At 43.4% G+C, this 25,131-nt stretch overlaps 1 protein-coding gene across 1 annotated transcript in view; it reads left to right on the top strand.

Moving 5' to 3' along the window:
* The window catches only part of STAC (SH3 and cysteine rich domain), a 103,097-nt gene that overhangs the window by 59,434 nt on the left and 18,532 nt on the right, over nt 1–25,131 (top strand). Inside the window, exons 4-9 of the mRNA XM_005877114.2 lie at nt 2,342–2,442; nt 3,919–4,000; nt 5,122–5,237; nt 7,391–7,469; nt 16,435–16,499; nt 18,025–18,113. Of these exons, the coding sequence (XP_005877176.1) occupies nt 2,342–2,442; nt 3,919–4,000; nt 5,122–5,237; nt 7,391–7,469; nt 16,435–16,499; nt 18,025–18,113 (532 nt within the window). The remainder of the gene's footprint in view (nt 1–2,341; nt 2,443–3,918; nt 4,001–5,121; nt 5,238–7,390; nt 7,470–16,434; nt 16,500–18,024; nt 18,114–25,131) is intronic.

The raw sequence follows: 25,131 nt of genomic DNA, 5'->3' as shown, positions 1-25,131 counted from the left end.
ACTATAACTATCAGAAACCCTGAGAGTAGCTAATACTATTACCATTTTATGAAGAGACAGCTGAGGCTCTAGGAATGTTAATAGTTTTCTTAAGTTTAAAGAGCCAGCATAAGACAGATTTGAACTCAAATTTGTGTTTTTCTCACTCCATTGAGGCATAGGGTTAGGTTCAGTGATGTCTTTGTGATGGTGATAACTATTAATAGCACATGTCAGACCACAGATTTCCCATATCTTGCTTCAAATGTGAGTTATTCTTTTGAACTATTCTCTGAGCCACAGCATACAAGCTTCCCTCTTCAATCATTCTTGATATTCCAGAGTAGAAATTGGAACACCTAAAACCAAAGAATTGCTGATGGTCTGACTCGTACAAAACAGATTGTGTTAGAACAGACAAGGAAAACTGAAATTATGGTGTTCAGGTCTGAAGGAAAACATTCTTTAATATATAATGGTGCTATTTCAGAGTCCAGCACACAATGAAATAACTCTCTTCTTTGATGCTTTTACTTACATTTTCACAAAGGGCACAAATAGCTTTCCCTAATTCAAAAACAAAAAATAAGTGATTTCTTTGGAAGTCTAGTCTTTTGAAGGTATTGCAGTCTTTCAGCTAACGTGTTCTTCTCGAAAATGAAAAAAGATTTTCCAACTACTATTTCTGAACAAGCACACATAGCCCGTAATTTATGATGTGTTTATACATCACTTTGACTTTCTGTGGTTCTAACAGCAGACATGCTTTGTGTTAAATGAGTCCTTCCTGAAAGGGTTTTTCAGGTATTACCTCGTGAAGGGTTTCCAGGGACTTTCCCAATCAAACATTTGTCCATTGGTTTTTTCCACTGAATGTCAGATTTTATCACCTTATTATCACCAAGCACATCTTCATGTAGGTGAAGCAACCCAAATAAAAGGAGAAAATATTTGGGTCAAGCAGCGAAAGAGTGAAACCAGGCAGAAACTTCTCTGACCTGAGGCAAACCATTCCACTGCTTAGACCCCCAGGCTGCATATCTACAAAATAATCTCATACAGCCCAGCCAGTGTGGCTCAGCAGTTGAGCATTGAACTATGAACCAGAAGGTCATGCTTCAATTCCCGGTCAGGACACATGCACAGGTTGCTGGCTCAATCCCCAGTGTGGGGCATTTAGGAGGCAGCCAATCAATGGCTCTCTCTCATCGTTAATGTTTCTATCTCTCTCCTTTCCTCTCTGAAATCAAGAAAAATATATATATTTTAAAAATAAATAAATAATCTCATACATATAAATGATCTTCAAGTCCTCTTTCAGCTCTTGAATGTCATCTCTAAGCCATCCATGAATCAACCTCAATTTATTATCTAAATCAGGCACCGCTGTTTTAATACATATGTGACTATGGAAGGATTTGTTTGTTAATTTATGTAATACATCGACCATCATACTCAGAGCTGGTTATACAGTGACAAACTTAGCCTCATTGCATTCACAGTCCAGAGGAAAAGGCAGACAGAAACAAGCTCTCAAAGAAATAAATGTGATTTTAGAAATACTGTGGCAGAGTGCTGGGAAAAAGAATAATAGGAAAAAGATCATTTAGACAATGGCAGGGGAATGTTTCCAGGAAAGCCTCATTGAAGAAATGACAAGTGATTTGAAGGATGAGGAGTAGCAAGACAAGTGAAAAGTGATAGAATCAGCATTCCAGGCTTATCGGGCAATATGTGCAAAGACCCTATGGCCCCGCGGCTCGTGAGCCGCATGCGGCTCTTTGGCCCCTTGAGTGTGGCGGTATTTTGTGGAAGACCCCCCACTCAAGGGGCCAAAGAGCCATGTGTGGCTCGCGAGCCGCAGTTTGCCGACCACGGCCCTAAGGCATTAAAGAGCTTGTGCTTTCAAGGAACCTGAAGAAGATCATGTGGTTAGAGCAAAGTGAACAAGAGGGGTTTGGCCTGAGATAAAGTTAGAAGTGGGTTCCCACCAAATCATTCAGGACTCCCACTACTCAGTAGCACATACAGAAGAGCAGAAACAGGTGACCTGTATAAAAAGCAAAGAAAGTGGAATTTTCTGCCTTGAATTGAGAAAACAATGAAAGTGGAGGCAGCTAAGATATTCTAGAGTAATGAATAGAAGAGGAGGGGGGGAGACCAAAGCTAACACCTTAGGTAGAAATTGGGGGGAAGGTAAAAGAATCTACCATAATATTTTGCCCTTTTTGAAAGGTTCATGCAAAAGTCATAGAAAAGAATTCCCTGGGTTATGGAAGTAATCACTTTCCCAGGGATTTCATACTAGTCACCAGCAAAGGGCAGGTTGTATCCTAACCAAAGCTCACTGTATGTCTGACAGGAACAAATGCTAAGCATGGACTACGCTGCAAAGCCTGTAAGATGAGCATCCACCACAAGTGCATGGATGGCCTAGCACCCCAGCGGTGCATGGGCAAGCTGGTAAGGGCCTGCCCCTGAGATCACTCCATTCAAACTCCTTCTCTGCAGCACCTGTGAGAACTGGACACCAGGAAGGCAGCCCTAGAACCCCTGGTCTGCCAACTTGGCTTCCTGTTTGGCAAAGTGACAGAGCAGAGAAGGAGCATTGTCAGCCCAAGGGATGAATGCTCCACATAGTGACCAACTTGTCCTAGCTTTAGCACGGGAAGTCCCACATCCTAGAACTCTCCAGGTTTTAAAAGTGAAAGTTAAGCACCCTAGGAACCATATCCCAGCTCCAGGCAAACTAGGGTGGCTGGTCATTCTAGTACTTAATTGGCTGACAGCTCAGTGGGAGTCATAAGTAGGATAGAGATTAACCACCCTCCCAAAAGTGGAGAGAGTAATAAAAATCTACAGCACTTTAATAGACTCATGGTGGCCCAACCAAGGGAGGTTGGGTGTCCCTGGCCCATTCTGGACTGATCATACCATCTCAAGAGTGTGGGCTTCATTCAGCACTGGTGCCACACATCACTCAAAAGCAACCCAGAGATTTCAAAACTAGGAAGGCCAAAGAATTGTAGAAGGAACCAAGAATTTCTACCCTGGAGATACTTAGGGCATGACAGCTATCTTCAAAAAATAATAAGAAGAAGACGTGTCACACAGAAGAGGGATTCTATTGTCCTCTGTGGCTCCAGGAAGAAAGACCTAGGATCAGTATGTACCAAGTCTTAACAGTCAGAGATGAAGTCACCAAAGATCTACCTCCAGGGTTAGCGAGAGTTCCCCCATCCATCCTCTGTCACTGGCAATGTCCAAACAAAGGAGATACCACTGCCAGGAACTTTGGAGAGGACTGTGGGATTCTAGTAGAGGCTGGGCCACTACGTTTTCTTTCAATATTGGAATACAGTAAGTCAAGTTCTTAGAGAGTTCATCAACTTACTCTGATTAACAATGTCGTCTTCTTTAAAACCCTACCTCCTCCTCCAAAGGTTATTTCCACAAGTCAAGGCAAAGACCATGGATGAGAAGTCAGAAAACAGAATGGAATCTAGAACACAAAGCAGATGGTTCTTGGTAGAGCTCAATGAGACATAGAAAGGCCTTTAAGCCAACCCCTGGGGGTCTGCTTTCCCATTCCGAGGCTGATTTTAACCAACCACAATAATGAGCTGTAGTGAAATAAGGCATAATGGTCCATGGTATCCTGGGAGATAATGAGGATCCCAAACACAAGGGAGGCTGCAGTGGGCCACAGAGAGGGAAAAAGCAGGACAGGGAAGGGCAAGGCTGAGGCTCGCTTTCTAGATAGAGCATGGCTTTCTTATTGCCACCCTCCAAGGGTATACGATAGCACAAGTCAACTTCTTGAAGGGAGACAAGGAGGTGCCCCTAGAAAAATCAACTGGTTTGATTTTTAGGTTCTTATGTGGTTCTCTTCTTCTCATCAGTGACATTAAGCCTTTCTCTTTCTCATTCTCTCCCCAGCCAAAGGGGTTTCGGCGTTACTACAGCTCCCCCTTGCTCATTCATGAACAATTTGGATGCATTAAAGAAGTTATGCCCATTGGTGAGTTGGGTCATTGATGGGCTGAGCCGGGTTTTGAGCAGCAATGTCAGCATTCATGGCTGCTGTTCTCCCAGGACTGCAAAACCCATGGGGTGTGTGTGTGCGTTTGTTTGGTGGCTGATGGGGTCATGATTGTCTGTGTATTTTGCTGGAAGGGAAAGATAATGTGGACCCAATTCTGCAGGAATATGCATCCTCTCCCTAATGGAGCTCAAACAACACCCAAATCCCAAAGGCTGCTGATATGCTACCCCACCCATCAGCAGCATGATGGAGTGGAAAGAGCATGGGGTATGGCATTCCACAGACCTGGTTCAAGTCCCAGCTTCCCCGCTGACCAATGTGTGTCTGCACAAGCTACCCACCCTGTCAAACCCTATAAAATGAGAATAATAATGACTGTTTTTTATAATTGTTGTAAAAAATAAATATAAATTATAGACCAATGCCTGAAAGGAACTCAGTGAATATCAGCTATTCTTCAATTGAGACCAAAAAAAAATGCCTTATATTTATAGACATTGAATTTATTCTTTAACAATATCCTTCAGTGTATTTCTATTTTTCTCTCCCTAACAAAATCTCTACATCGATGTTTGTCTTTCAGGGAGCAGAGTGGCAAATTTTAAACTAAAAATTTATACACTAAAGTGTTTGGCATTACAATTCATGAAGCCTGGGAATGTCCAAATCTTTCAAAAACACTTGCTTCCTCCTGCAAACTTCGGGTCTCAAAGGCTTCATACCTGGGAAAGCCTCACTTCGCACTTGAGGAAGTAAAGCTGATCTTTGGAAAGAACCTTGAAATTGGAGTCTGGGGGATGAATTTTTAAAAAAAGAGGAAAATCAATCCATCAGGAAGCATTTGGGAGCAGAGGGAGCCAGGTGTAGTTGGGGTCCCTAGCAAATGGGCACTTGTCATGGGGGACACACATGTGAGGAAAGCTTGACCTCAAAAGCCCCATTTTCCCAGGGGGCAGTGGGTCTGCGCAGCACCTGCTTCTCAGGTGCATGGAATAGGCGATGCATGATGCGGTCCAGGACATGTGAAAGGTGATTGGCTGCATTCCTGACAGTGAATTGAAACCTTTCTCTCAGATGAGCTTTCTCTTCCGTTGCAGCCTGTGGCAATAAGGTGGACCCTGTCTACGAGGCCCTCCGCTTCGGCACCTCCCTGGCTCAGAGGACAAAGAAGAGCAGCTCTGGCAGTGGCTCGGACTCCCCTCACAGAACCTCTGTAATTGTCCTCTTGGTGCCCTTGGGCAGGGTGGGGCTCAGGCACTGCGGTCTGTGGGTTCCACCTAAATGCATCATGAGGGCGGGGCTGTTGTGAGTCAGGCAGCCTCCAAAATGGAAACCCAAAGGGCTTTGGGCCACTGAAGGTTAATTTTCTGTTGCAAACACCCAGGAATTATTTAACTTTCCCCCTCAAAGACCTCGCTCTTGGCTTCATGTTCCTTGACTTTCTCTTCTGTATACTCCTTCTCTCCCTCCCCCCCCCACCCCCACCAATGTTAGATAACATGTGAACAACACAGAAAGGTTTGACTCAAACAATGGGCAGAAGCAGGAAGTCCCAGCTGTGCCCAGTTCTCCCTCCAGCTCCATCCCAGTTCAACAATACAGCCATTTCTCACATTTCCTCAATCCTTTCTCTCTAAGGCAAGGTATACCCTTGGATTCACACACAAAAAAACCCTCCCCAGAGGTGCTTGACCTGTGACTTAGGGGGGCTTCTCTCCATGGGACAGTCACCCCCCCCACGCCCCTCCCCTATGTTTTACCTCGCTGGAAATGAGTGCTCTGTGCATGTCAAGACTTTGTGTGGACACCACCCAGCAATCCAAAAGAAAAGCACAGACAGCGCTGGCCAGAGCAGGGAGACCTCTGTCCACTCACCTTGCCCTGCATCCTGAGCAGGCCTTTCTCACATCTCTGGGGTGAGCCACCACATCCTCAGCCCCTCTCAGCTCATGCATCCCCCATGCCCGCCTGAGGCTGGCCTGTGTGGAAGGCAGATGCAAAGCCAGCCGGGAAGGAAGAGCAGAAAGGTTTCCCCAGACATGGCCTGACCTCAGCAACCCCGTGGTGCTGCCCTTGTGGGAGGAGACGGCCTCAGATGCACTCCCAGCAGGCAATGGCCATTTCGGCCTCCACATTCTGGGCTCAAGCCAAGAAGCAGCAAGACCACCAGAGAGCCCATTTGTCCAGTTCCCTTTCATGTCTAAAATAGCTTTGTTGCTAGCAATGTCTGGACCCTACAGGCTGGTTTTAGGAGCAAAGAGCATCGTTTTCTGAATGTCAATAAGGTGTCCATTTATCACAGTCCACTTACGCTTCCTGGCACTGGTTCCATCAGGGAAGATTTCTTGGAATTTTGCTCTGTGACGGCATTGTTCTGAGACCTGCAGGGAGACCAAGATAAATCCAACTGTGCTTAAGTATCTGTCACTTCACTCTTTCCCCGGAGTCCAACTGGACTCGATGGAAGAAAACAGAAACGATTGATTGGTACTTTAAAATGCTTTTGCTTCCTTTCTGCAGGGGCAAATCATAATGCATTTCAGCCTCTTGCCGTTTTTGCGGTGTTATGTCCGCAAGCTAACATATTCCCACATCGCAAAGCTCGGGCCCACAGGTTGCTTTTCTCCCAGGGCCAGAGAGGCATTTGCTTCACATTGTCGGGAAGTCACTGCCTGGCTTGTTTCTAAATCGTTATGTCTCCTTTAATGGCTTTCAAGTGCTCTAGAATATAAAAGGTTTGATGGCTTGGGGAAGGCCTGCTGAAACCAAATTCAAAACACTTCCTGGGAGTTAGTTTATGAACAGTCTTCAGTTTCATAAAATTAACACAATAGCAACTTTTGTTCAGAAACAGTGAGCTTCAAAGGAGCAGGATGCAGAGGACTTGGAGACCCTGTGACATTTCTTATTTCTGAGGTGTCATGAGAGTAAGAATGGCTGAGAAAAACCTTAGACAAGTTGAGTTTTTTGTAATAAAAGTTAGTCTCTGGAGACTGGCGCTAAAGTGCTCTAGAGCGGACTGGGAGAGGTAGGAAGGGAGCCTTGCCCTCCTCTGATAAGATACACATAAAATGTTTACAAAGTGTGACTCTCCATCGAGGCCCCTGAAATTCCTCTTTTATGGAGCCAGGCAGAGAGAAGTGGGGGCATCTGGCCCGAGGAGAGAGGCAATCTGAAAAAAGGGACGGTGCCCAAGAGGGAACGCACACCCTCTGAAGTTAGCCAGGCAGACAAGACAGCCGTGACTGGATTCTTAGGACAGTGTCCTGCAAATTCTACCTTCGATGTTCAGACATGGAAACCTCTGTTCAGTTGGCCCAGTGATGTGACATTGCTCATCCCATGCTGTTCCCTCTTTTCTCCAAGACTTCGGACCTGGTGGAGGTTCCTGAAGAAGCCGACGGGCCAGGAGATGGGTACGACCTACGGAAACGCAGCAACAGCGGTGAGTGAGGGAACGAATGAAAAATCAGGTCCCGGCACAAAGGTGAATCGCATTAGCCTGAGTCAGGGGGCAGGGAAAGTCGATGTCCAGTCCCCTGGTTTCTCTGCTCGCCCTGGAATTCAACCGGGGCAAGTGCTCAGCATTCTGCAGAGAAACAGGGCATCGTTGCTGGTGGATGTCAGTGATTTGACTACACTGTTCCTTGAGTTCTGTCTCCTGCATTCTCATGCCTTATGGGCTTAACATAACGGGGTTTAGGAGTCACTTCCAGACCTTTTGTTAATGCATCATTTCCCCCACTGACCTTTGCAAGATCAGCAAAGCCACGGAGAAGCTACTCCAGGCTACACCTCAAGTACTCGAACCAGGTGGGTGGTGGTGCCAGGGAGGGGAGTAGGGACCTCACACTTGGCTCCTCCCCAGCAGAGAAAACTAATTCTCTGGTATGTGCAATCTAGCCAAACATTCTTTTTTTAAAAATTATCTTTATTGTTGAAAGTATTACAGATGTTCCCTTTTTCCCCCATGACCCCCGTCCATCCGCACCTGCCTGCCCCCCCGCCTTCACCACACTATTATTCTTTCATTACTTATGCCCTGTTACAATGATTTCTAAAATAATTATTAGATGCTAACTACATATATTGCTTGCTAACATTAAGAAAAAGCTGCCTCTTAAACTAGAGTTTAAGGAAACATAATGAACCTCTTATGAATTCATCTTGCCAATGCTCTCTAATGTGAATACTGGTAATTACTTAATCTCCACTCCATTATTCAAAAAAATTATGGAGCATTTACCATCACCTGCAGAGGTACCTAGGTCACCAATGCTGTCCTCAGGTCGCTCATAATCTAGTGAGGCTGCATGTACCGACTTGAGTCATGTACTTGGGCTGAGTGCACCCTCAAGGTGACCCCGCCCGACTCTCACGCCTGCATGGAAAGCATGGGGATGTGCCCCTTGGATCAGTTTCCCACCTGACTGTTTGCCCTGCCTCTTCCAGTCTGGAAACGGTATCCCACAGCTGCGTTGTCAGTGGCTGTCTGACAAGGTATCACTTCCCCTCCCTCAGTTCTAGGAACTCCCGTGTGCCCTTGTCTCACTAGGACTGTGCCTCTGTGAGTCCCTGAAGGCAGCACATGCTTAGCTTCCCCCATGACCCTCCCTCCTAAATAGCACGGGCCCCCTTCCAAGCCTGCCCACATCTGCGAAAGCACACAGCAAGGGTAAGGCTTCTTCTGCACCACGCGGGGAAAACTGCCCTTCAGGTCAATGCACACATGCACTGAGCACTTAGCAGAGCCATTGGAGAGCCCAATTAAAGAGTGCGACAGCCAGGGGACCCTCACAACGAGCAGAGACACGGCAGGGCCATCCAGCCCAAGTCTGTCCAGCATTACAGGTCCAGCAACTGAATTTGGACAGCAACCCTAAGTCCTTCAGCATCTGGAGAACAAACTCACAAGAGACCGGGATATAAACCAGACGTGCCTGCACTTTCATGCTTCAGGTCTGGTCGGCTGCTCTGTCCCTGAGTCTGCCTTCTGCCTGCACCCCTTACCTGACACTTCTCAACAATGTGATGGTCTCCTCATCACTAACCACGCCGGACGTATTTGGTCCTTGATCCCTCCTTGCTCTGGAGACAGCCTGCTGGGCTTCACTTGGTGATCACGTGGCTGTGAAGCAGTGACCCAGCCTCTCTCTGCCTCTATCGACTCATCTGTAAAGTGAGGATAATCCTATCACCGAATCCATAGGATATTTTCATCTTTAAATGAGATGATAAATGAAAATACCATGTATGGCCCAGCCTGTGTGGCTCAGGGGTTGAGCACTGACCTATGAACCAGGAGGTCATGGTTCAATTCCCAGTCAGGGCTCATGCCTGGGTTGCAGGCTCCATCCCCAGTAGGGAGCATGCAGTAGGCAGCCAATCAATGATTCGCATCATTGATGTTTCTATCTCCCTCTCCCTTCCTCTCTGAAATCAATTTAAAAAAATTTTTTTGAAGAAAATACCATGTATGCATTGACGACTCTGGAACCTGGTTTCCAGCACTAGGCTTCCTTGCTGCCTCCAGACCCCTGCAGCCTACTGGCTATGGCCATCTGAATGCAGAATAGGCATTTTAAGTTAACACTGGACTCTTGATTGCTTCACCCACACACCCACACCGGCTCTTCCCAGGTTGCCTCTGCTCAGTAAATAGGAACTCTATTCTACTAGTTGATCAGGCCAAACCTTTGGGCATCAGCCTTGACTCCCCATTCTTCTAGCACCTCCTATCTGATCTGTCAGCAGGTCTTATCTGCTGCTCTTCAAACTCTTGCCCAGTATGTGCCCCCCCCACCTTGCTTCTCTGCCTCAGTCATCCTGGTCCAGTTCTACTGAAGCTGTCATTCGCCCATTCCCTTAATAGTTATGGTCTTTATGTATCCGGGGGTTTCTTTACTCCAAAAGCAGTCTTCATAGGATTTTATAATATGAAGGAATCATCATTCATATAGGAATCATCAATATGAAGTAGGATTGCTATTAACTAGGTCATCACAAGGTCATAAAGTGTCAGGGATGCAGCCTAGAGCCTCACTACTCCACGTGTGGCCCCTGGGCCAGCAGCCCGGGCAGCACTTGAGAGCCTGTTGGAAATGCAGAATCTCAGGCTATTCCAGAATATCTGCAGAATCAGAATTTTTTTTTAATCCTCACTCAAGGATATTTTTCCACTGATTTTTTAGAGAGAGTGGAAGAGAGAGGGAAAGACAGAGAGAAATATCAATGTGAGAGAAACACATTGATTGGTTGCCTCCTGCACGTGTCCTGACCAGGGCCTGGGCCTGGGAGGAGCCTGCAACTGAGGCATGTGCCCTTGACTGGAATCAAACCCAGGAACCTTTGATCCACGGCCAGAATCGAACCTGGGACCCTTTGTCTGCAGGCTGACACTCTATCCACTGAGCAAAACCGGCTAGGACCAGAATCAGAATTTATATGTGAATCTCTGATATGAATCTTATTAAAGTTCAAGAAGCAGGATTAGAAATCATGGAACATACCCCCTTCCCCCCCTACACACAACACATCCTGTTACATAAAGAAACTAAGGCACTGAGTAACACACTCAAAGACTCAACGTTGATTATTCGCCATCTCTTTTATGTGAAGGGGCATTTTTACCGACTTATTCAAAGAAATCTGTTAAAGAACTTAGCAAGCAATAAACCTCTAAAAAGCTTTGGAGATCTATTAGCCATTCCTTTGATCAGCAGTAGCTTTCTTTACAATGCACCCTTGGAAGCAGGAGAGATTAATTATGCAGCAGTTTGCTTCCGAACATTTTCATTGATTTGATTTAATCCTCTGTCCATGCAGTTTGAGAAACAACATAGAGAAAACACCCTGCTTTCCGGGTCCCAGATCTCACTAGTCCTCTCACCGTCATGGCAAGGACAGTGCTGGCTTTGCAGAAGCAGCGCCTGAGCTTCCAGTCACAAGCAGTTCCGCATTACATGTTTCCTTTACGTTCTAAAACATGCACAGTGCACACAGATATTACTTCTGCCAAGCCAGGCAGCATGTCAAATCCCGGAGAACTATTTTTTAAAATATAGTTTTAATGATTTCAGAGAAGAAGGGAGAGGGAGAGAGAGATACAAACATTAATCATGAGAGAGAATCATTGATTGATTGCCTCTTGCACGCCCCCTACTGGGGATCGAGCCCACAACCAGGGCATGTGCCCTGTCTGGGAATCCAACTGTGACCTCCTGGTTCATAGGTCGCCACTCAACCACTAAGCCACACCAGTCAGGCCTGGAGGAATATTTCCAAAGCCACCTTAGAAGAGGGTACAATTCATGCTCATTTCTTTACTGGTAAGAATGCAGTCTGCGTTTTCTTTAGAGAAGATCTTGGGCAGGTCTGAGCGTTTCTGGTTGTTGTTTTCAACACTACTGCTGGATGCATTAGAAATGTAGACGGGAGAATTGTTGGTCTTCACCTTTGCTTTAACTGCCAGCGACTCCACGGGAAGCAAGGTAATGAGCAAAGGGAGAAGAAAAATCTAGGCTGCCTATTTCAGCATGAAATGCCAAATAATGATGTTACTGGCTGCCTTCAATAATTGCATTTCAGTCTAACTAGATGTGATCATAACTTTCCCGGAAAAGAAGCGGGGGTGGGGCGGGGGAGAACATAAGCAAGACAGATTCCTAGAACTATTCTTTTAAAAGGGTTGGGTGATCACAGTCACTTGAGGATATTACAAAGCTGAATAGTACCTTGCGTTGCACTAAAGCAAAGAAATTCTGCCCAGGAAGAAAAATGGCAAGCTCGTGTTTGTAAAATTGATGCTTGCCTTTAGTATGCACTGGTTCTATATCTCAAATTTTGAGTTGTCACCAGAAAAGAAAAAAAAAAAGGAAGGAAATCTTTTAATGGCTCTGTTGGCAGCTGCCCCTGGTTCCGGTCCCCCTCCAGTGGACAATCCCCAAATTACAAATGCAAATATGACGGTGTGTTTTTGCAACACATAATTAGTGTCCAGATCATTTGCAATAACATGAATGGACCTACAGAGTATTATGCTGCGTGAAATAAATCAGACACAGAAAGACAAAGGCCATCGGATTTTACTTATATGTGGAATCTAAAAAACACACAAAACAAAACAGAAACAAGCTCATAGATACAGAGAACAAATTGATGGTTGCCAAGGTGAAGGGATTAACAAAATAGCGGTTATAAAAACAGTCACAAGGATATAAAGTACAGCAGAGGGAATATAGTCAATAATATTGTAATAACTATGCATGGTGTCAGATGGGTGCTAGACTTATCAGGGTGATCATTTCAAAAGTTATATAAATGTCTAATCCCTGTGCTATACACCTGAAGTTACATAATATTATATGTCAACTGTAATTGGAAAAAATTTTTTTTTAATTTTAAGTTACTGTAGGCAAATATTAAGCAACAGAAAGATTATATAGCTATATTAATTGGGGGTGGACTTTAAGAACCCCCCAAAAAGAAGCATCACTAGAGAATAGTATCATTACATGGTCAACTTCACCAGAAGATATAAATTCTAAACTTCCATCCACCTAATGTGTAGCCTTTAAATTACAGAAACTCAAAGAGGAATTGATAGAACTATTAGGAAAATTGACATTCCCCTTCATAGTGAGGGATTTTAACACACCTTTCAATCATTGGCAAGTTGGATAGACAAAAAAATTTAGTATAGACATAGAGGAAATGAGGACACATTTGACAATTATAATTGACTTAAAAAGGACACTCCATCTAACAAATGGGCAATTCAAATTATTTTTAAGAACACTTGGAACAATTATAAAAATTGATCACCTGGTAGGCCACAAGCAAGCTTCATAAATTAATATTATATAGAGCACATCTTTCTGACAACCAAAAAATCAATAGTCAAGAGATAAGTAGGAAAACCTATAATTTGAGAAATTAAAATAAACTTTTAAAAAGCTTGTGTATTGAAAAAGAAATGAAATATATTCCAATGAAAATTGGAATATATTTAAAACTAAGTAATAGGGAAAACACTACATATCAAAACTGTGGAATGCAGCTAAAGTTGTAACTATATACCTTTGAAACTATTCAATTAAAAAATAAGAAATGCTAAAAAGTAATCATCTGAGCATTATATTTAAGAAGTCAGAAAAAAGAAATAGAATAGAGCCCACGAAAGAAAGGCAAATAAAGATTAGAGCCGAAATGATTAAATGACAAAGATAGATCATAAATCCTACAAGTGGTTCTTAAAAAATAAAATGCTTAACATTTAACAATTTTTAAGAATAAAATAGAGAGATAAAGCAAAAGGCAATAATAAAAAGAATGAGTATAACAGATCAAAAGGAAAATAAAAGAATCTCATGGCCAACTTCATGCCAATACATTTTAAATCTATTTTTAAATAGGCAAATACCAAGAGAAATGCCATTGAGCAAAGTCTGACTCAGGAAGTAATAGAAGTAGAAACCTTGGATTTGCTTCTAATTATGATAGAAATGGAATCAATATTTCCAATGTTTGCACTATGAAAATACCAGGCCCCGTCAACTGTGTAAGTAAATGCTACCAAACATTTAAGGAAAAGAGAGTTTCCACGTTACATAAGCTCCTTCTGGACAACAAGAAGTGGCCAGGAGGAAGGATAGCAGCATTGTCTAACTTAGTTTCTGAGGCTAATATGATTCTGACCTTAAAACCAACAAAGACAGTAGGAGAAAGGAGAATCACGGGCTAGTCTCCCTCTTGAATATGGAAGCAGAAATCTGAAACGAAATCTTAGTAAGCTGAATCCAATCGTGTGTTTTGAAAAGACAATGCATAATTACCAAGTTGGACTTATTCCAGGGATGCAAATTTGGGTCAATGTTAGAGAAGCCAATAATGTAACTGGCTGCATTATCAGGTTAAAGATAAGAATAATCATCTCATTAGAAAACACAGTAGTGAACATGAGCCTCACAGGACTGAAAAGCAAAAAAGAAAGACAGAATATGGAAAAGGAACAGAAGACAGTCCTTTGGGGATGTGGCAAAACCAAAGATTCATTTTGCATCTGTAACACCAGGAAATATTGCTAGGTGAAATAAATCATATCGAAAAGGATAAGAACCATATGACTGCACTCATATGTAGGCTGTTAAACAGAAAGCAACAAACTCAGAGACACAGATAACGGTATGGTGGTGACCTGAGGGGAAGTGGGTGGGGGAGGATGAAGAAGGTAAAGAAGGTCAAATATATGGTGATTGAAGGAGATAGACTTTGGAGGGTGAGCACACAGTGCAATATACAGGTGATGTAGTATGGAAATGTACAATTGAAACTTATATAATGTTATTAACCAATGTTACCCCAATAAATTTAATTTTAAAAAAATATGCCTGCACTAGGGATATATTCTTTGAATACTTGTTCTGAATGAAATTAGCAATCAAATTATTTCTAATAAAATAAACTTAAAGCAGCAAACATAAAAGTTGTATGATCTATTTTTGGTAAATAGACCTGATTCTGAAAGGAATGGGTTTTATTTATTTATTTTTTATCCTCACCTGAGGATATTTTTCCCATTGATTTTTTTAGAGAGTAGAAGGGAAGCAGGAGGGGGAAGAGAGAAAAACACAGATGTGAAAGAGACACATTGATTGGTTGCCTCCCGCACGTGCCCTGACAGCACCCCTACTGGGGCCAGAGCCTACAACCGAGGTACAGGCCCTTGACTGGAAATCGAACCCGAGACCCTCATTCCACAGGCCAACGCTCTAACCATTGAACAAAACTGGCCAGGGCAAGGAATGGGTTTTAAAAATCATTTTGGCACTGTTCAGTTCTGCTTGCAACAATATAGTTAAAAACACATTTGGGGTCACTTCAAGTGATTTTTAATGTAGTTCACAAAAGTGATACACATTTCAAACCAGATACTTAAGGGATATTCAATAAAAAGCTAAAATAATGTGGAATTACCAAATTATAAATGCCATCCAAGCTGTTCATTGCCTATGCACCTTATGTACTTGCCCTTTTTAGCTCCAATCAAATCTAGGAAGATTCTCTTTGTGTGTTTTCATTCAATAATTTAATATTCTTTTAGAAGTTTCCAGTTTTCTACTTAGGGAATCAAATATTTACACCAAGATTTTAGGTCATCACATTATATCACCTGGCCTCTACTCATCTTCAACTGTTGAGTGGCCAAATATGGAGGCAGATAAGGCCCATAGGTTTGGGCCTTCCTTTTCCACTTACCTACAGACCAGAGCTCCTCCGACGAGTGCATATTGGCCTCCTAGGGCTGATGGGATTGTGTCCACAGGCTCTGGAGAAGAGATGTTTGCTAAGCATCGGCCCATTTACAGGCGCTCTTGTTCTGAAGCGTGTTCTCTACACCAGTCACTGAGTCCCTCTTAGGGACATGGAGATGCGCTGACTGAAGCAGGGGGTAGAGCTTTGGGTGGCCTGTGTCTCTTCCTCTCCAGAGATTGCCTCAATAATCTGCAGGGAGACCAAAGGGAAGAATAAAGCAGTCATGTGTTACGTTTAAATGTGGAGTCTTCTCAACGACGGGTTAATTTGGACACCGTAACTGTACTCTCTAAACTTGGAAACATTCGCCACATTTGTGTTTAAGGAGGAGACACGCAGTGAGAATAAGGCCATGCCATTGTCACCTGGCAGAGCCCTCACCGCCACCAGGGGCCTCCCACAGCTGTGCAACGGACAGCGGAGACTCCTGCCCATTGTCAAAGCCTTGTTCTGATCAAAGGCCACCAAGTGGCTGCTGAAACGCAAAAGGAAGAGAATTCTGCAGCCCAAGAACAAACCAAATGAGAAACCACACTTTTATGCTTTAATCCGAATAATTGCCTCAGTGCACTGACAATAAGGGATCAAGGAACTATTTTGAAATTTAAAACTAACACTTTAATCTGAAAAATAGAATATAGATAACATTAACAAACAAGATATTGACAATAGATGAGGAAAACCCGGTATTTAGAAAAGGTAATTCGGATACAATCAAATCGGGCCCTCCGTCACCCTCCATCCCATAACGAGTGATTGGATACATGCAACAGAGACGCAGGGCGCGGTTTCCGTTCATGAGAAGAGCACTACCCAGGGAGACCCAGTTGTAAACACGCAACTGCCAGGCAAGCGAGAGGATGTGCCAGCTGGAGGCATGTGCAAGCGTGTGAGCGCGCAGAGCAGGCGGTGCAGAACCCGCACGGGGAGCCAGGGAGGCGTCCCACAGGCAACAGGCAAGCTGGGCCACCGAGAACAAGGAAAAGGCAGAAGTGAAATAGACTCTGTGACAGGGAGTAAGAAACCAAGTTTTCAATCATGTTTCCAAAGCACAGTGACTGGATCCATAAAACTCCTGCTTCCCCTTGTCTCCTCAGTGTTTACGTATCCAGAAAATGGCACTGACGACCTCAGAGACCAAGCGAGGAACTTAAACCACCAGGTATTTATGGGCTTCGCAAAGGCAGTGTTTGTTTCCACATGTATGTTACACACAAGTAGATACAGACTCTCCAGCGTGTAAATTATACAGTTACATAATATAGCGGCTGTATTTTATAGTACATAAGTATATAGTTATTATATTTTTATGTTCATTTGTATATAATTAGCATAGAATCCATAGAATAGACTAAATCGATAGAATCAATAGAATAAAATAAAAGATCCTTGAGCTTTGGATAGCAGAGTGAATCAAATAAAAAAGGTATAGTTGTGTGCAACTTTTGTTTGTTTTATAGATAGCATATGTTTATTACATAATGAATTTAAATATAGTGTAGAATTATATATTATACATATGTGTATATATTACAGTTATGTTATATATTATATAATTTTTAATTCATTATATGTATTATAAAGTGTAAGCATTGATATAGCATTCAGATTTAATTGGTTAATAATGGTAGCTAATATTTATATAACACAATACTCTTTATAGTCTACAAATCGGGGACAACAATAAAATCCACCTCACAGGGCTGTTGTGAGGATCCAGTGTGCTCATGCATGTACCGCACTGCCTGGCACATGGTACGCTATCAAAACAGGAGTTCTTACTATTATTATTGCAAGGCTTCACAGCCAGTAGATGGTGATCCCATGACATAACCAAAATCTGCCTGATGGCAAAATCTGTACTTTCTTCACAGAATGAATGAACTAATTGCCCTGTATATACACCTGGTCCCCTTGGATACTTGAGACACCAAATTTTAGGCTTACTGAAAAGAAGTCAATTTTATGGATCACTTCGCAAATTATATAAATGTCTAACTACTATGCTGTACACCTGAAACTAATATAATATTGGATGTTAACTGTAATTGAAAAATAATTTTTTTAAAAAAAACTGAATTTTAGGAAGTGAAAGTTTTGTTACTCCTATTCACATGTCCCTCTTTCTGTAGAGAGGATATTCTCACTCCTGGGGCCAATCCTGTATCACTTTTCATGAACAACCATATAAAAAATAGTATTTGAAGAAAATTATAGTATTTCTCTTTTTTAAATGTTTTTATTAATTTGTAGAGAGAAACGGAGGAAGAGGGAGAGAGAGATAGAAACATCGATGAGAGAGACACATCATGGATCAGCTGCCACCTGCACACCCCCTACTGGGGATTGAGCCCGCAACCCAGGCATGTGCCCAGACTGGGAATTGAACCAGTGACCTCTTGATTCAACCACTTAGCCACACCAGCCGGCAAAAATTACAGTATTTCTGACAAAGACCTCCACATAATTGTTTTCAAATGGTTTGCAATAAAATCAATCTCAGCTAAGAAATTTTAAAAAATAAACCAATGGTTGAAACAGTCTTTAATAACGTTTAGCTATTTTAACCCTTAAGAGCCATACAATGAATTACTTTGCATTCACTTCACCAATGCCTTTTTTTTTTCCTTGCTTCTCTCCATTTCTTCCTCCTTCCTTCCCTAATTTGTCTTCATTTCCTCTTTCAGGGACCTCTTTCCAAAGACCCATTACAGATGAACACCTATGTTGCCTTGTACAAATTTGTACCACAGGAGAATGAAGATTTGGAAATGAGGTAAAAGCCTTTTTTTACAGAAAAGAAAAAAGCAAGAATGAAAGAAAGAATAATTCCATTTGTGTTACCTCCAGGATATTTAGGGCAATTCTCAAACTTTAGTGTGCATGCAACCTGCAGGGCTGGTTCGCTGGGATTGCTGGGCCAGTCCCTGCAGCTTCTGAGTCAGCTGGTCGGGGGCGGGGCTTGGGAATTTGTATTTCTAACTGGTCTGCCGGTGACTACCTACTGCTGACCCAGGGCCATGCCTCAAAAAGCACGGTTTTAGCTGCCAACAGAACTGCTAATGGGAGTTTTCATGAAAAAGTTGTGTATCAGATGCACTTGTCATCCTGTGGAGTCCAGGGAATCAAAAAACTATATTTCATCCCCAATTAGCATTGATTGAAGAATCAAACTAAAGCCATTTCTTTCTCCTGCTGGAGACTGGCACCTCTGCCTGGCTCACAAGGATCCATCCCACTTACGGTAACTGACACCTGGGGACGGTAAGGTGAGCTTTGGGAATCTTTCTCTTGACCACAGTTTTTGTTCCTTGCGTTTCAGTGCAGAGTCAGTCCTCTGCTCACATCCTGTTTATTGTGTGACCTGAAGCACTTTATAAACAGCTTAGGTATCTCTAATAATAAAAGCATAATATGCTAATTAGACCAGACATCCTTCCGGACGACCTTCCAGACAAAGCTGGGGCTGTGAGGGCCAAGCCCCTTGCACAAATTTCGTGCATCAGGCCTCTAGTAAAAGAATAAGAATGACCTCTTCCCCCTACAGTACCTGTGAGGGTGAAATGAGTAGTGCATAAGGCATACAGCATGGTGCCCCGTCATTGCGGACACTCAGTAACTGGTAGTTATTCCAATTTGTATAATATGGTGTGTTCACTGGCCTGTCTCCAAGGAAAGGCTTGGCTCCCCTCCTCCACTCATGGCCCTAAAACGTTAAGTAGTCTGGGGAGAAGGCTTTGGTGTTTCCCAATCCCAGAGCAGGGGAGAAAGGGCTGCTTTGCTCGTCCAATGGGCCCTTAGACATTGGTTCTTTCCAAGTCCAAAGAGAATGGAGAGATGTTAACACTAAAATCTACTGAAATGTCAGTCTTAGTGAAATCGCCTCCATTTGGGGTGGACTCCCCTTGCCTGAATGCCATGCAGACCAAGTCCCAGTCATGTCATTCCCCTTAAATGGCATCCATAGGGACCTGTCCCTCTGCCCTGGGCTATGTGGGCTTCTCTCCGTCCTCAGGCTTGTGCCACGTCCCAGGAATAGTCCATGTGTACTTGCCTGAATGTGGTTTCCCACTTCAGTGGAATCAGCCGCTCCTCTTCCTCTTCCCCAGAGCCCCTCAAAAGGACAGAGCTGCCAAAAAGGCTCCAGTTAGACCCTGTATCCCTGGTTCCACAGGCTATTGGGTCAAGTCCAGCAGCCCTCAGGGCACAGCATTCAGCGAGACTCCACAGCAGATGGGTGTATCCCACCAGAGTCTGGTACCTCCTGGCTCACACGGAGGTCAGTTGTGTTCAGCGTGTGCCCTGGTCTGCTCCCAGTCATTCTTGGGTCTTTGCAGAGCACAGTTCAGAGCCTGGAACTCAGCTCCTTAGATTCCTGCAGACGTTTAGGCTCTGAGTTTTCTCCACTATTGGGTAGGAATTGCCACACTGACGTCACCGGCTGGAGCTGTGAACACTACCTGAACTGTCTGGCATCGGTGCAGGAGGAGAGATGGCATTTGTCAAGTGCAGGCCTATCCTAGTGGGGATATGACAAGCCCCGAAGGTTAGAGCCCCCCTAGGATTCATCACTGGGGTGGTATCTGCCCTTCAGCGAATGGTCCCCAATGGACTACCTGCTGATGAAGACAAGGATGACATATATTTACTTTGCAATAAATACAGTATATTTTGTTCTTCTTGCGATTGTCATTTGGGGTATCTAAAATTTTAAATTTAACAACTTCTTATTGTGCGGGTCCCACCGTTTTATATTAGAAAATTGTCTGAAGCCATCAGATGAAAAAAACAAACACAATTCCTGATAAATATAGAATGTTACTGAGGAATGTCGTCTAGCTGCCTGTTGGTGGTCAGGCAGTTGCTGATGTGACACGTCATAACTTTTCATGCTTAGTTTAGTGGGTTGCAGGCCTTTCACAGCCAGAGTGTCTGGTCACGAATCAAACGTTTACAGTCCTCTTGGAGGCACACAGGACTGTTCGTTCCCAGGAGGGGAATGTCTGCATTACACCAACTACAAGAATAGAGGGATAAGTCAGAGCTCCTTTTTTTTTTATTTTGCCAAGAGATTCTAGTTCCCATTTTAAAAGCCAGGCGCTTGATTTAGAATGGGGAAGGCAATGCTTTGGGGATTTCATATAATTCCGTGAATGAACTGGAGCTTTGTGAATTATTGTTTTCTCCTTAAACCATAAAGGAGAGAAACAAATTCTGTTTAACAAAAAAACCATTCGCATCCACCTGCATTCTGATCCAGGGAGCACGCTGGGTATTGTCCTCAGGAAAGAGAACAAAAGAAGCGAGAGTACAGGGAATGTTAGGAGTGTGAGCTTGACGGCAAAGAAGGCCCAACAGTCATATAGATCAGAACAGATGAACAGTCATAGATCACTTCCGCAAGCATTTGTCATATGCCTGCTCAATAGTAAGGAAAGCCTTTTCTGCCAACAGCTAGCAGTCCAGATCTCCCTACCGACTTCCAGTTGCACATCCTTACCTGCCTACCCTAGGAATGGATGGCAATAACAGGTCCTCCCTCCCTCCCTCCCTCCCTCCCACAAACCTGCTCCTTAGGGTGAATGACATCACCATGTGCCCAAGGCTTCTAGCCACCAGAGACCTCTCTTTACCTGCATTCAGTTGAGTACACTGTTTCTTCTCTGTTCTCTCCTTCCTAGGGCGACTGAGTATTTAATGAGATCATTTAAAATAAAAGCTAGGATTTCATCCCCAGTACAAAGCAAGGTGCACACTATATTTTAGATGCCTTCTGTTCATAATTTGCATCTTTTCACAATAGGTTTCATTTCCTAGTTTTCTGAACAACCTCATTAACACAACCCTAACACCGTCAAAGACTCTGGCTGGCCACTGAGCACATCCCGTGAGACTTTATCTCCCTGGCCCCGTGATAAGGAGGCTGTGATACCCTGTCCGTCATCTTCTGAGCAGGTTTTGCAGTTGCTGGTGTGACATGTCACAGGTATGGAATTTGACCACTGACATGAAAGATACGACGCCATCCTGTGTGAGACCTCCAGTTCATTGCTGAGGATTTGTGGTCTCCTAACATTAAAGAGCCACCCAGGTTCCTCTGAGTGGAAGAGGCTTGTATAGTAAGTAGATAACCTTCTGTAATTAAGGGTCTTAGACAATGTCTACCAATAACCCTTATTATCAAGCTTTATAAAGAGCTGGGGAAATTGCACTTCATGGACTGCCAGCCTAATTCATGAGCAAAATTCTTTAAAATGCTACTTGAACTACAAACTGGAGAACCCCATTCTCATCAGTATTAACATCATTATCATCCCATATTGCCTCGTGCCGAATCATCCTCTTGGCCAAGTGGGTGGGTATGTGTGTGATATACTTACCTATGGACATCCATTCCCACACACTCACAGTCAGATATGCATGAACATACACACATTCATGTGCACACATTCGTACACACACATCATGAGCGCAAGCTTGATAATACATGCTTAGCTTTTTAAAGAAATTAAATCCTGCCCAGCCAGTGTGGCTCAGTGGTTGAGTGTCAACCTATGAACCAGGAGGTCATGGTTCGATTCCTGGTCAAGGGCACATGCCTGGGTTTCGGGCTCCATCCCCAGCGTGGGGCGTGCAGGAGGCAGCCAATCAATGATTCTCTCTCATCATTTATGTTTCTATCTCTCCCTCTTCCTTCCTCTCTGAGATCAATAAAAATATATATTTTTCAAAAATAAGAAAGTTTTGCCCTCCATACTTACAAAGTAACCAGTCCCATTATCCTCACTGCTTTGGGGGTCAGAAGTCGGCAGAGTCTTAGAGCCATTGCTTGTTATTCACACCAACACACCTTTAAAAAACCAATAAGAATTACTTTTATGGCTTTGCTGAGTTGATATATCACATAAGCAATCAGCAGATGTAAATAACTCCAAGTCCACACAAACCCCTAAACATCGTAAGAACTCTGAAATAAAGGCTCAAGAGTAAATAAAAGACTTCAAGATTCAAATGCATATTTCAGTGGCCATTTAATGCCTGTTCCAAAGAATCCATTTTGGTTTCCCACATCTAAGTCATTTTCATTTTTATTAGTTCTCCCCAAACAGATTTATATGATAATGGCCATGTTTCATAAGGGGGGAAGGGAGCGGGGAATGAGATGGAAAGAGAAAAAAAGCTTAGGAGCCAAGAGAGGGAAAGCAGGAACTACTTTTCCAAGTTTATTAAATTCTAAGAAAGACACAAATTAATTGCCACTTCAGTGTGTCGGAACACCTACATGGGCGGGGGGGTTCAAAGAGAAACCTGTCTGCTGCTGTAACCCCAAATAAGGATTTAGATTCTTGAGTCACCAGACTCTTTCCTGGCAGCCTGGACCTCGGATTTTTCCATGGGCGCGTCTGAATGAAGCCAGGCAGCTATTTGTCTCATTAGCTAATATTCATCAGAAGCTCTGGAGATGGGATGGCCTGAATTCATCTCATTCCAATTTTTTCAAAGCACCTTAGAACTGACTTTAACCCGCGCATGGCTGTTTCCTCCACTCGTCACATCGTGAATGAGCACCTACCCTCTGCTGGGGGAACAATGCACAGGCCCTGTGCTCAGAAAGCTCAAGTGGGCAAGGGCTGGGGTGGGTGGCAGAGGAGTAGAGAAGACGGTGCCCTTCAGCGTGGGGTCTTGTGGGTGGGGAGGCACCCAAGCAGCCTTGGGAAACCAAGGAAGACTTTGCAGGCAGGTGGCATCACAGCCATGCTAGGGCTTCCGCTTGTTAGTGCGCAGCATTCTCTCTTCACCGCAAGGAAAGGATAAGGGAAGAATAGCTCACATAACAGTCCAACAGGGTGACTTCAAAAGTCACCAAATGGGGAGGGGGTGCGGATGCAAACTCCATTAGAAAAAGAGGTGGTGCGCAATCATTGCCGGTTCAGGGGCGTATTTATTTATGTAATTGCATCCATTCCAGTCTTCATTCTGAAAAGACTGTCTTAAAATTCAGTGAAGCTTAGTGAATGGACACTTAGCTGTTTAGTTCATATTTAAATGAGATGATTTATAGGTCTTTACATATGGGGGGAGGGTAAGGTGGGAGAACTAGAACCCAGAACTCACAAGTAGAAAATAGAGTCAGGGCTGCAACCCAGGGAGGCAGACTTGGGGTCCAACTCATCTTTCTTATCCCTTCCTTTCATCCTGCATTGTTGTGGTAGGATTCCTCTAGGATGAGGTTGCCGATGGTATTTCAATCAGCAGGTTCGGACAGTGTATTCATGTATCCTGTGTTAGCCACTCACATTACTTCTTACCAGTCTATTGGGATTGTTACTCTCCTTTATAAGACCAGGAAGTTTGTTATCTATAGAATGTGTCCATGAAAAGTCACTCCTGTTCAAGGATAAATTTTTTTTTAATTAAGATGAAATCATGACTCTTATACAACTATAAAATGAACACATGTCAAAGTTGCTTTTAGACTCATTCATTAATGAGAGAACCACTAATATGTCACATCTGGTTCAAAGGAGAATTCAAGCATCACACATATGTAGGCGATCCGGGGTGCTGATGTGAATTTGCAAATACATGCAACACTGGTCAGTATTCACAGGTAATCATTGATTACATTCCACCAGACACAATTCCCATGCATGTCTATAGATAGACAAGAGTCATTGGCATCATCATTAGTTTCGTACAACTTGCAGAAATGAAAAATAATAGCTCAAAGACATTGAAGGGGTGAGGACGACTTGGGAGGATGAGCTAGACACCCAGATCAGCAATCATTTTGGCCCATTTCGAAGTCTTTCACAATTTTTCTGACCGGCCCTTATGTTCTTTTAGCAAATCTGTTGGGTTACACAAGCAAGTAGTATTTTATAGAGGAGAAAACTATGGTTTGGATGGCTCACACTTGTTAACAAGCCATTGAACCTGCTGGAGAATATCATTAAAATAGAGATTCCTGGGCTCCATCCAAGCCTAGAGAGTCAAATCCCATTTGGAAATATGTATGTTAAGTGTTTCTCTAGATTCTGATTATCCTCCAGATTTGAGAACAACTGGATCCAAAAATACACAGTGGGCCAGTGGCAGACCCAAAACCAGAATGCAGGTTTCCTGAGTCTCAGGCCTGAGGTTCAGTACACTCGTTGGATTTTTGGCCTGTAACTCATGTGATGATGTCCTTCACTGTGTAAGGCCTTATACACCTGCCATAAAAGAAGAAGAGGAGAGCCCTTAAGACAGAGTAAGACAGAATAAGACTCCCTTGGTGTCTTATTTCCATTCTCTAAGTACATTACTGCTTGGCAAATGCATCAACATAATTAAAACTAAATGTAATTCTAATGCACCAATTTGATTTAAAAATAATCTTCACAGTCACCAGGACATCAAAATGCAATTAGAGCTATTTGAGGAAAGTCTCTGATGCATTTTAGGTTCTGATGCTGCACTATGTCAAGAAACCCAGATCTTCCCAAATGTCACTAATGTGTTTAGCTGCCTCCCTCTCACTCAAATGCCTCTTCCGATTAGGTTCTGGGGAGCGTGATCCATGACAGTTCAGGAACATTCGCCAAATCCCATCCAAACGGCCCTTTCGCTGAATGCTTTTCCTCTGAGCTGGTCTCTGAACTTGGGAAAGTGCAGGCAGTCTTATAGATACCAGGCTTCAGACAAAATCAAATTGCCTCGTTCCGGAGTTCCTTGCTACCTACCGTGTTCTCAGACTGTAAAAGGCTCTGGACCAGGACTATAGAGAATGAGAAATGGGTCTAGCAAAAAAA

Source organism: Myotis brandtii, unplaced genomic scaffold (assembly GCF_000412655.1).
Source record: "Myotis brandtii unplaced genomic scaffold, ASM41265v1 scaffold506, whole genome shotgun sequence".
In the NCBI taxonomy this organism is placed as follows: Eukaryota; Metazoa; Chordata; class Mammalia; order Chiroptera; family Vespertilionidae; genus Myotis; species Myotis brandtii.
The sequence above is the reverse complement of the archived record's forward strand: the minus strand, read 5'-3'. Positions and strand labels throughout refer to the sequence as shown.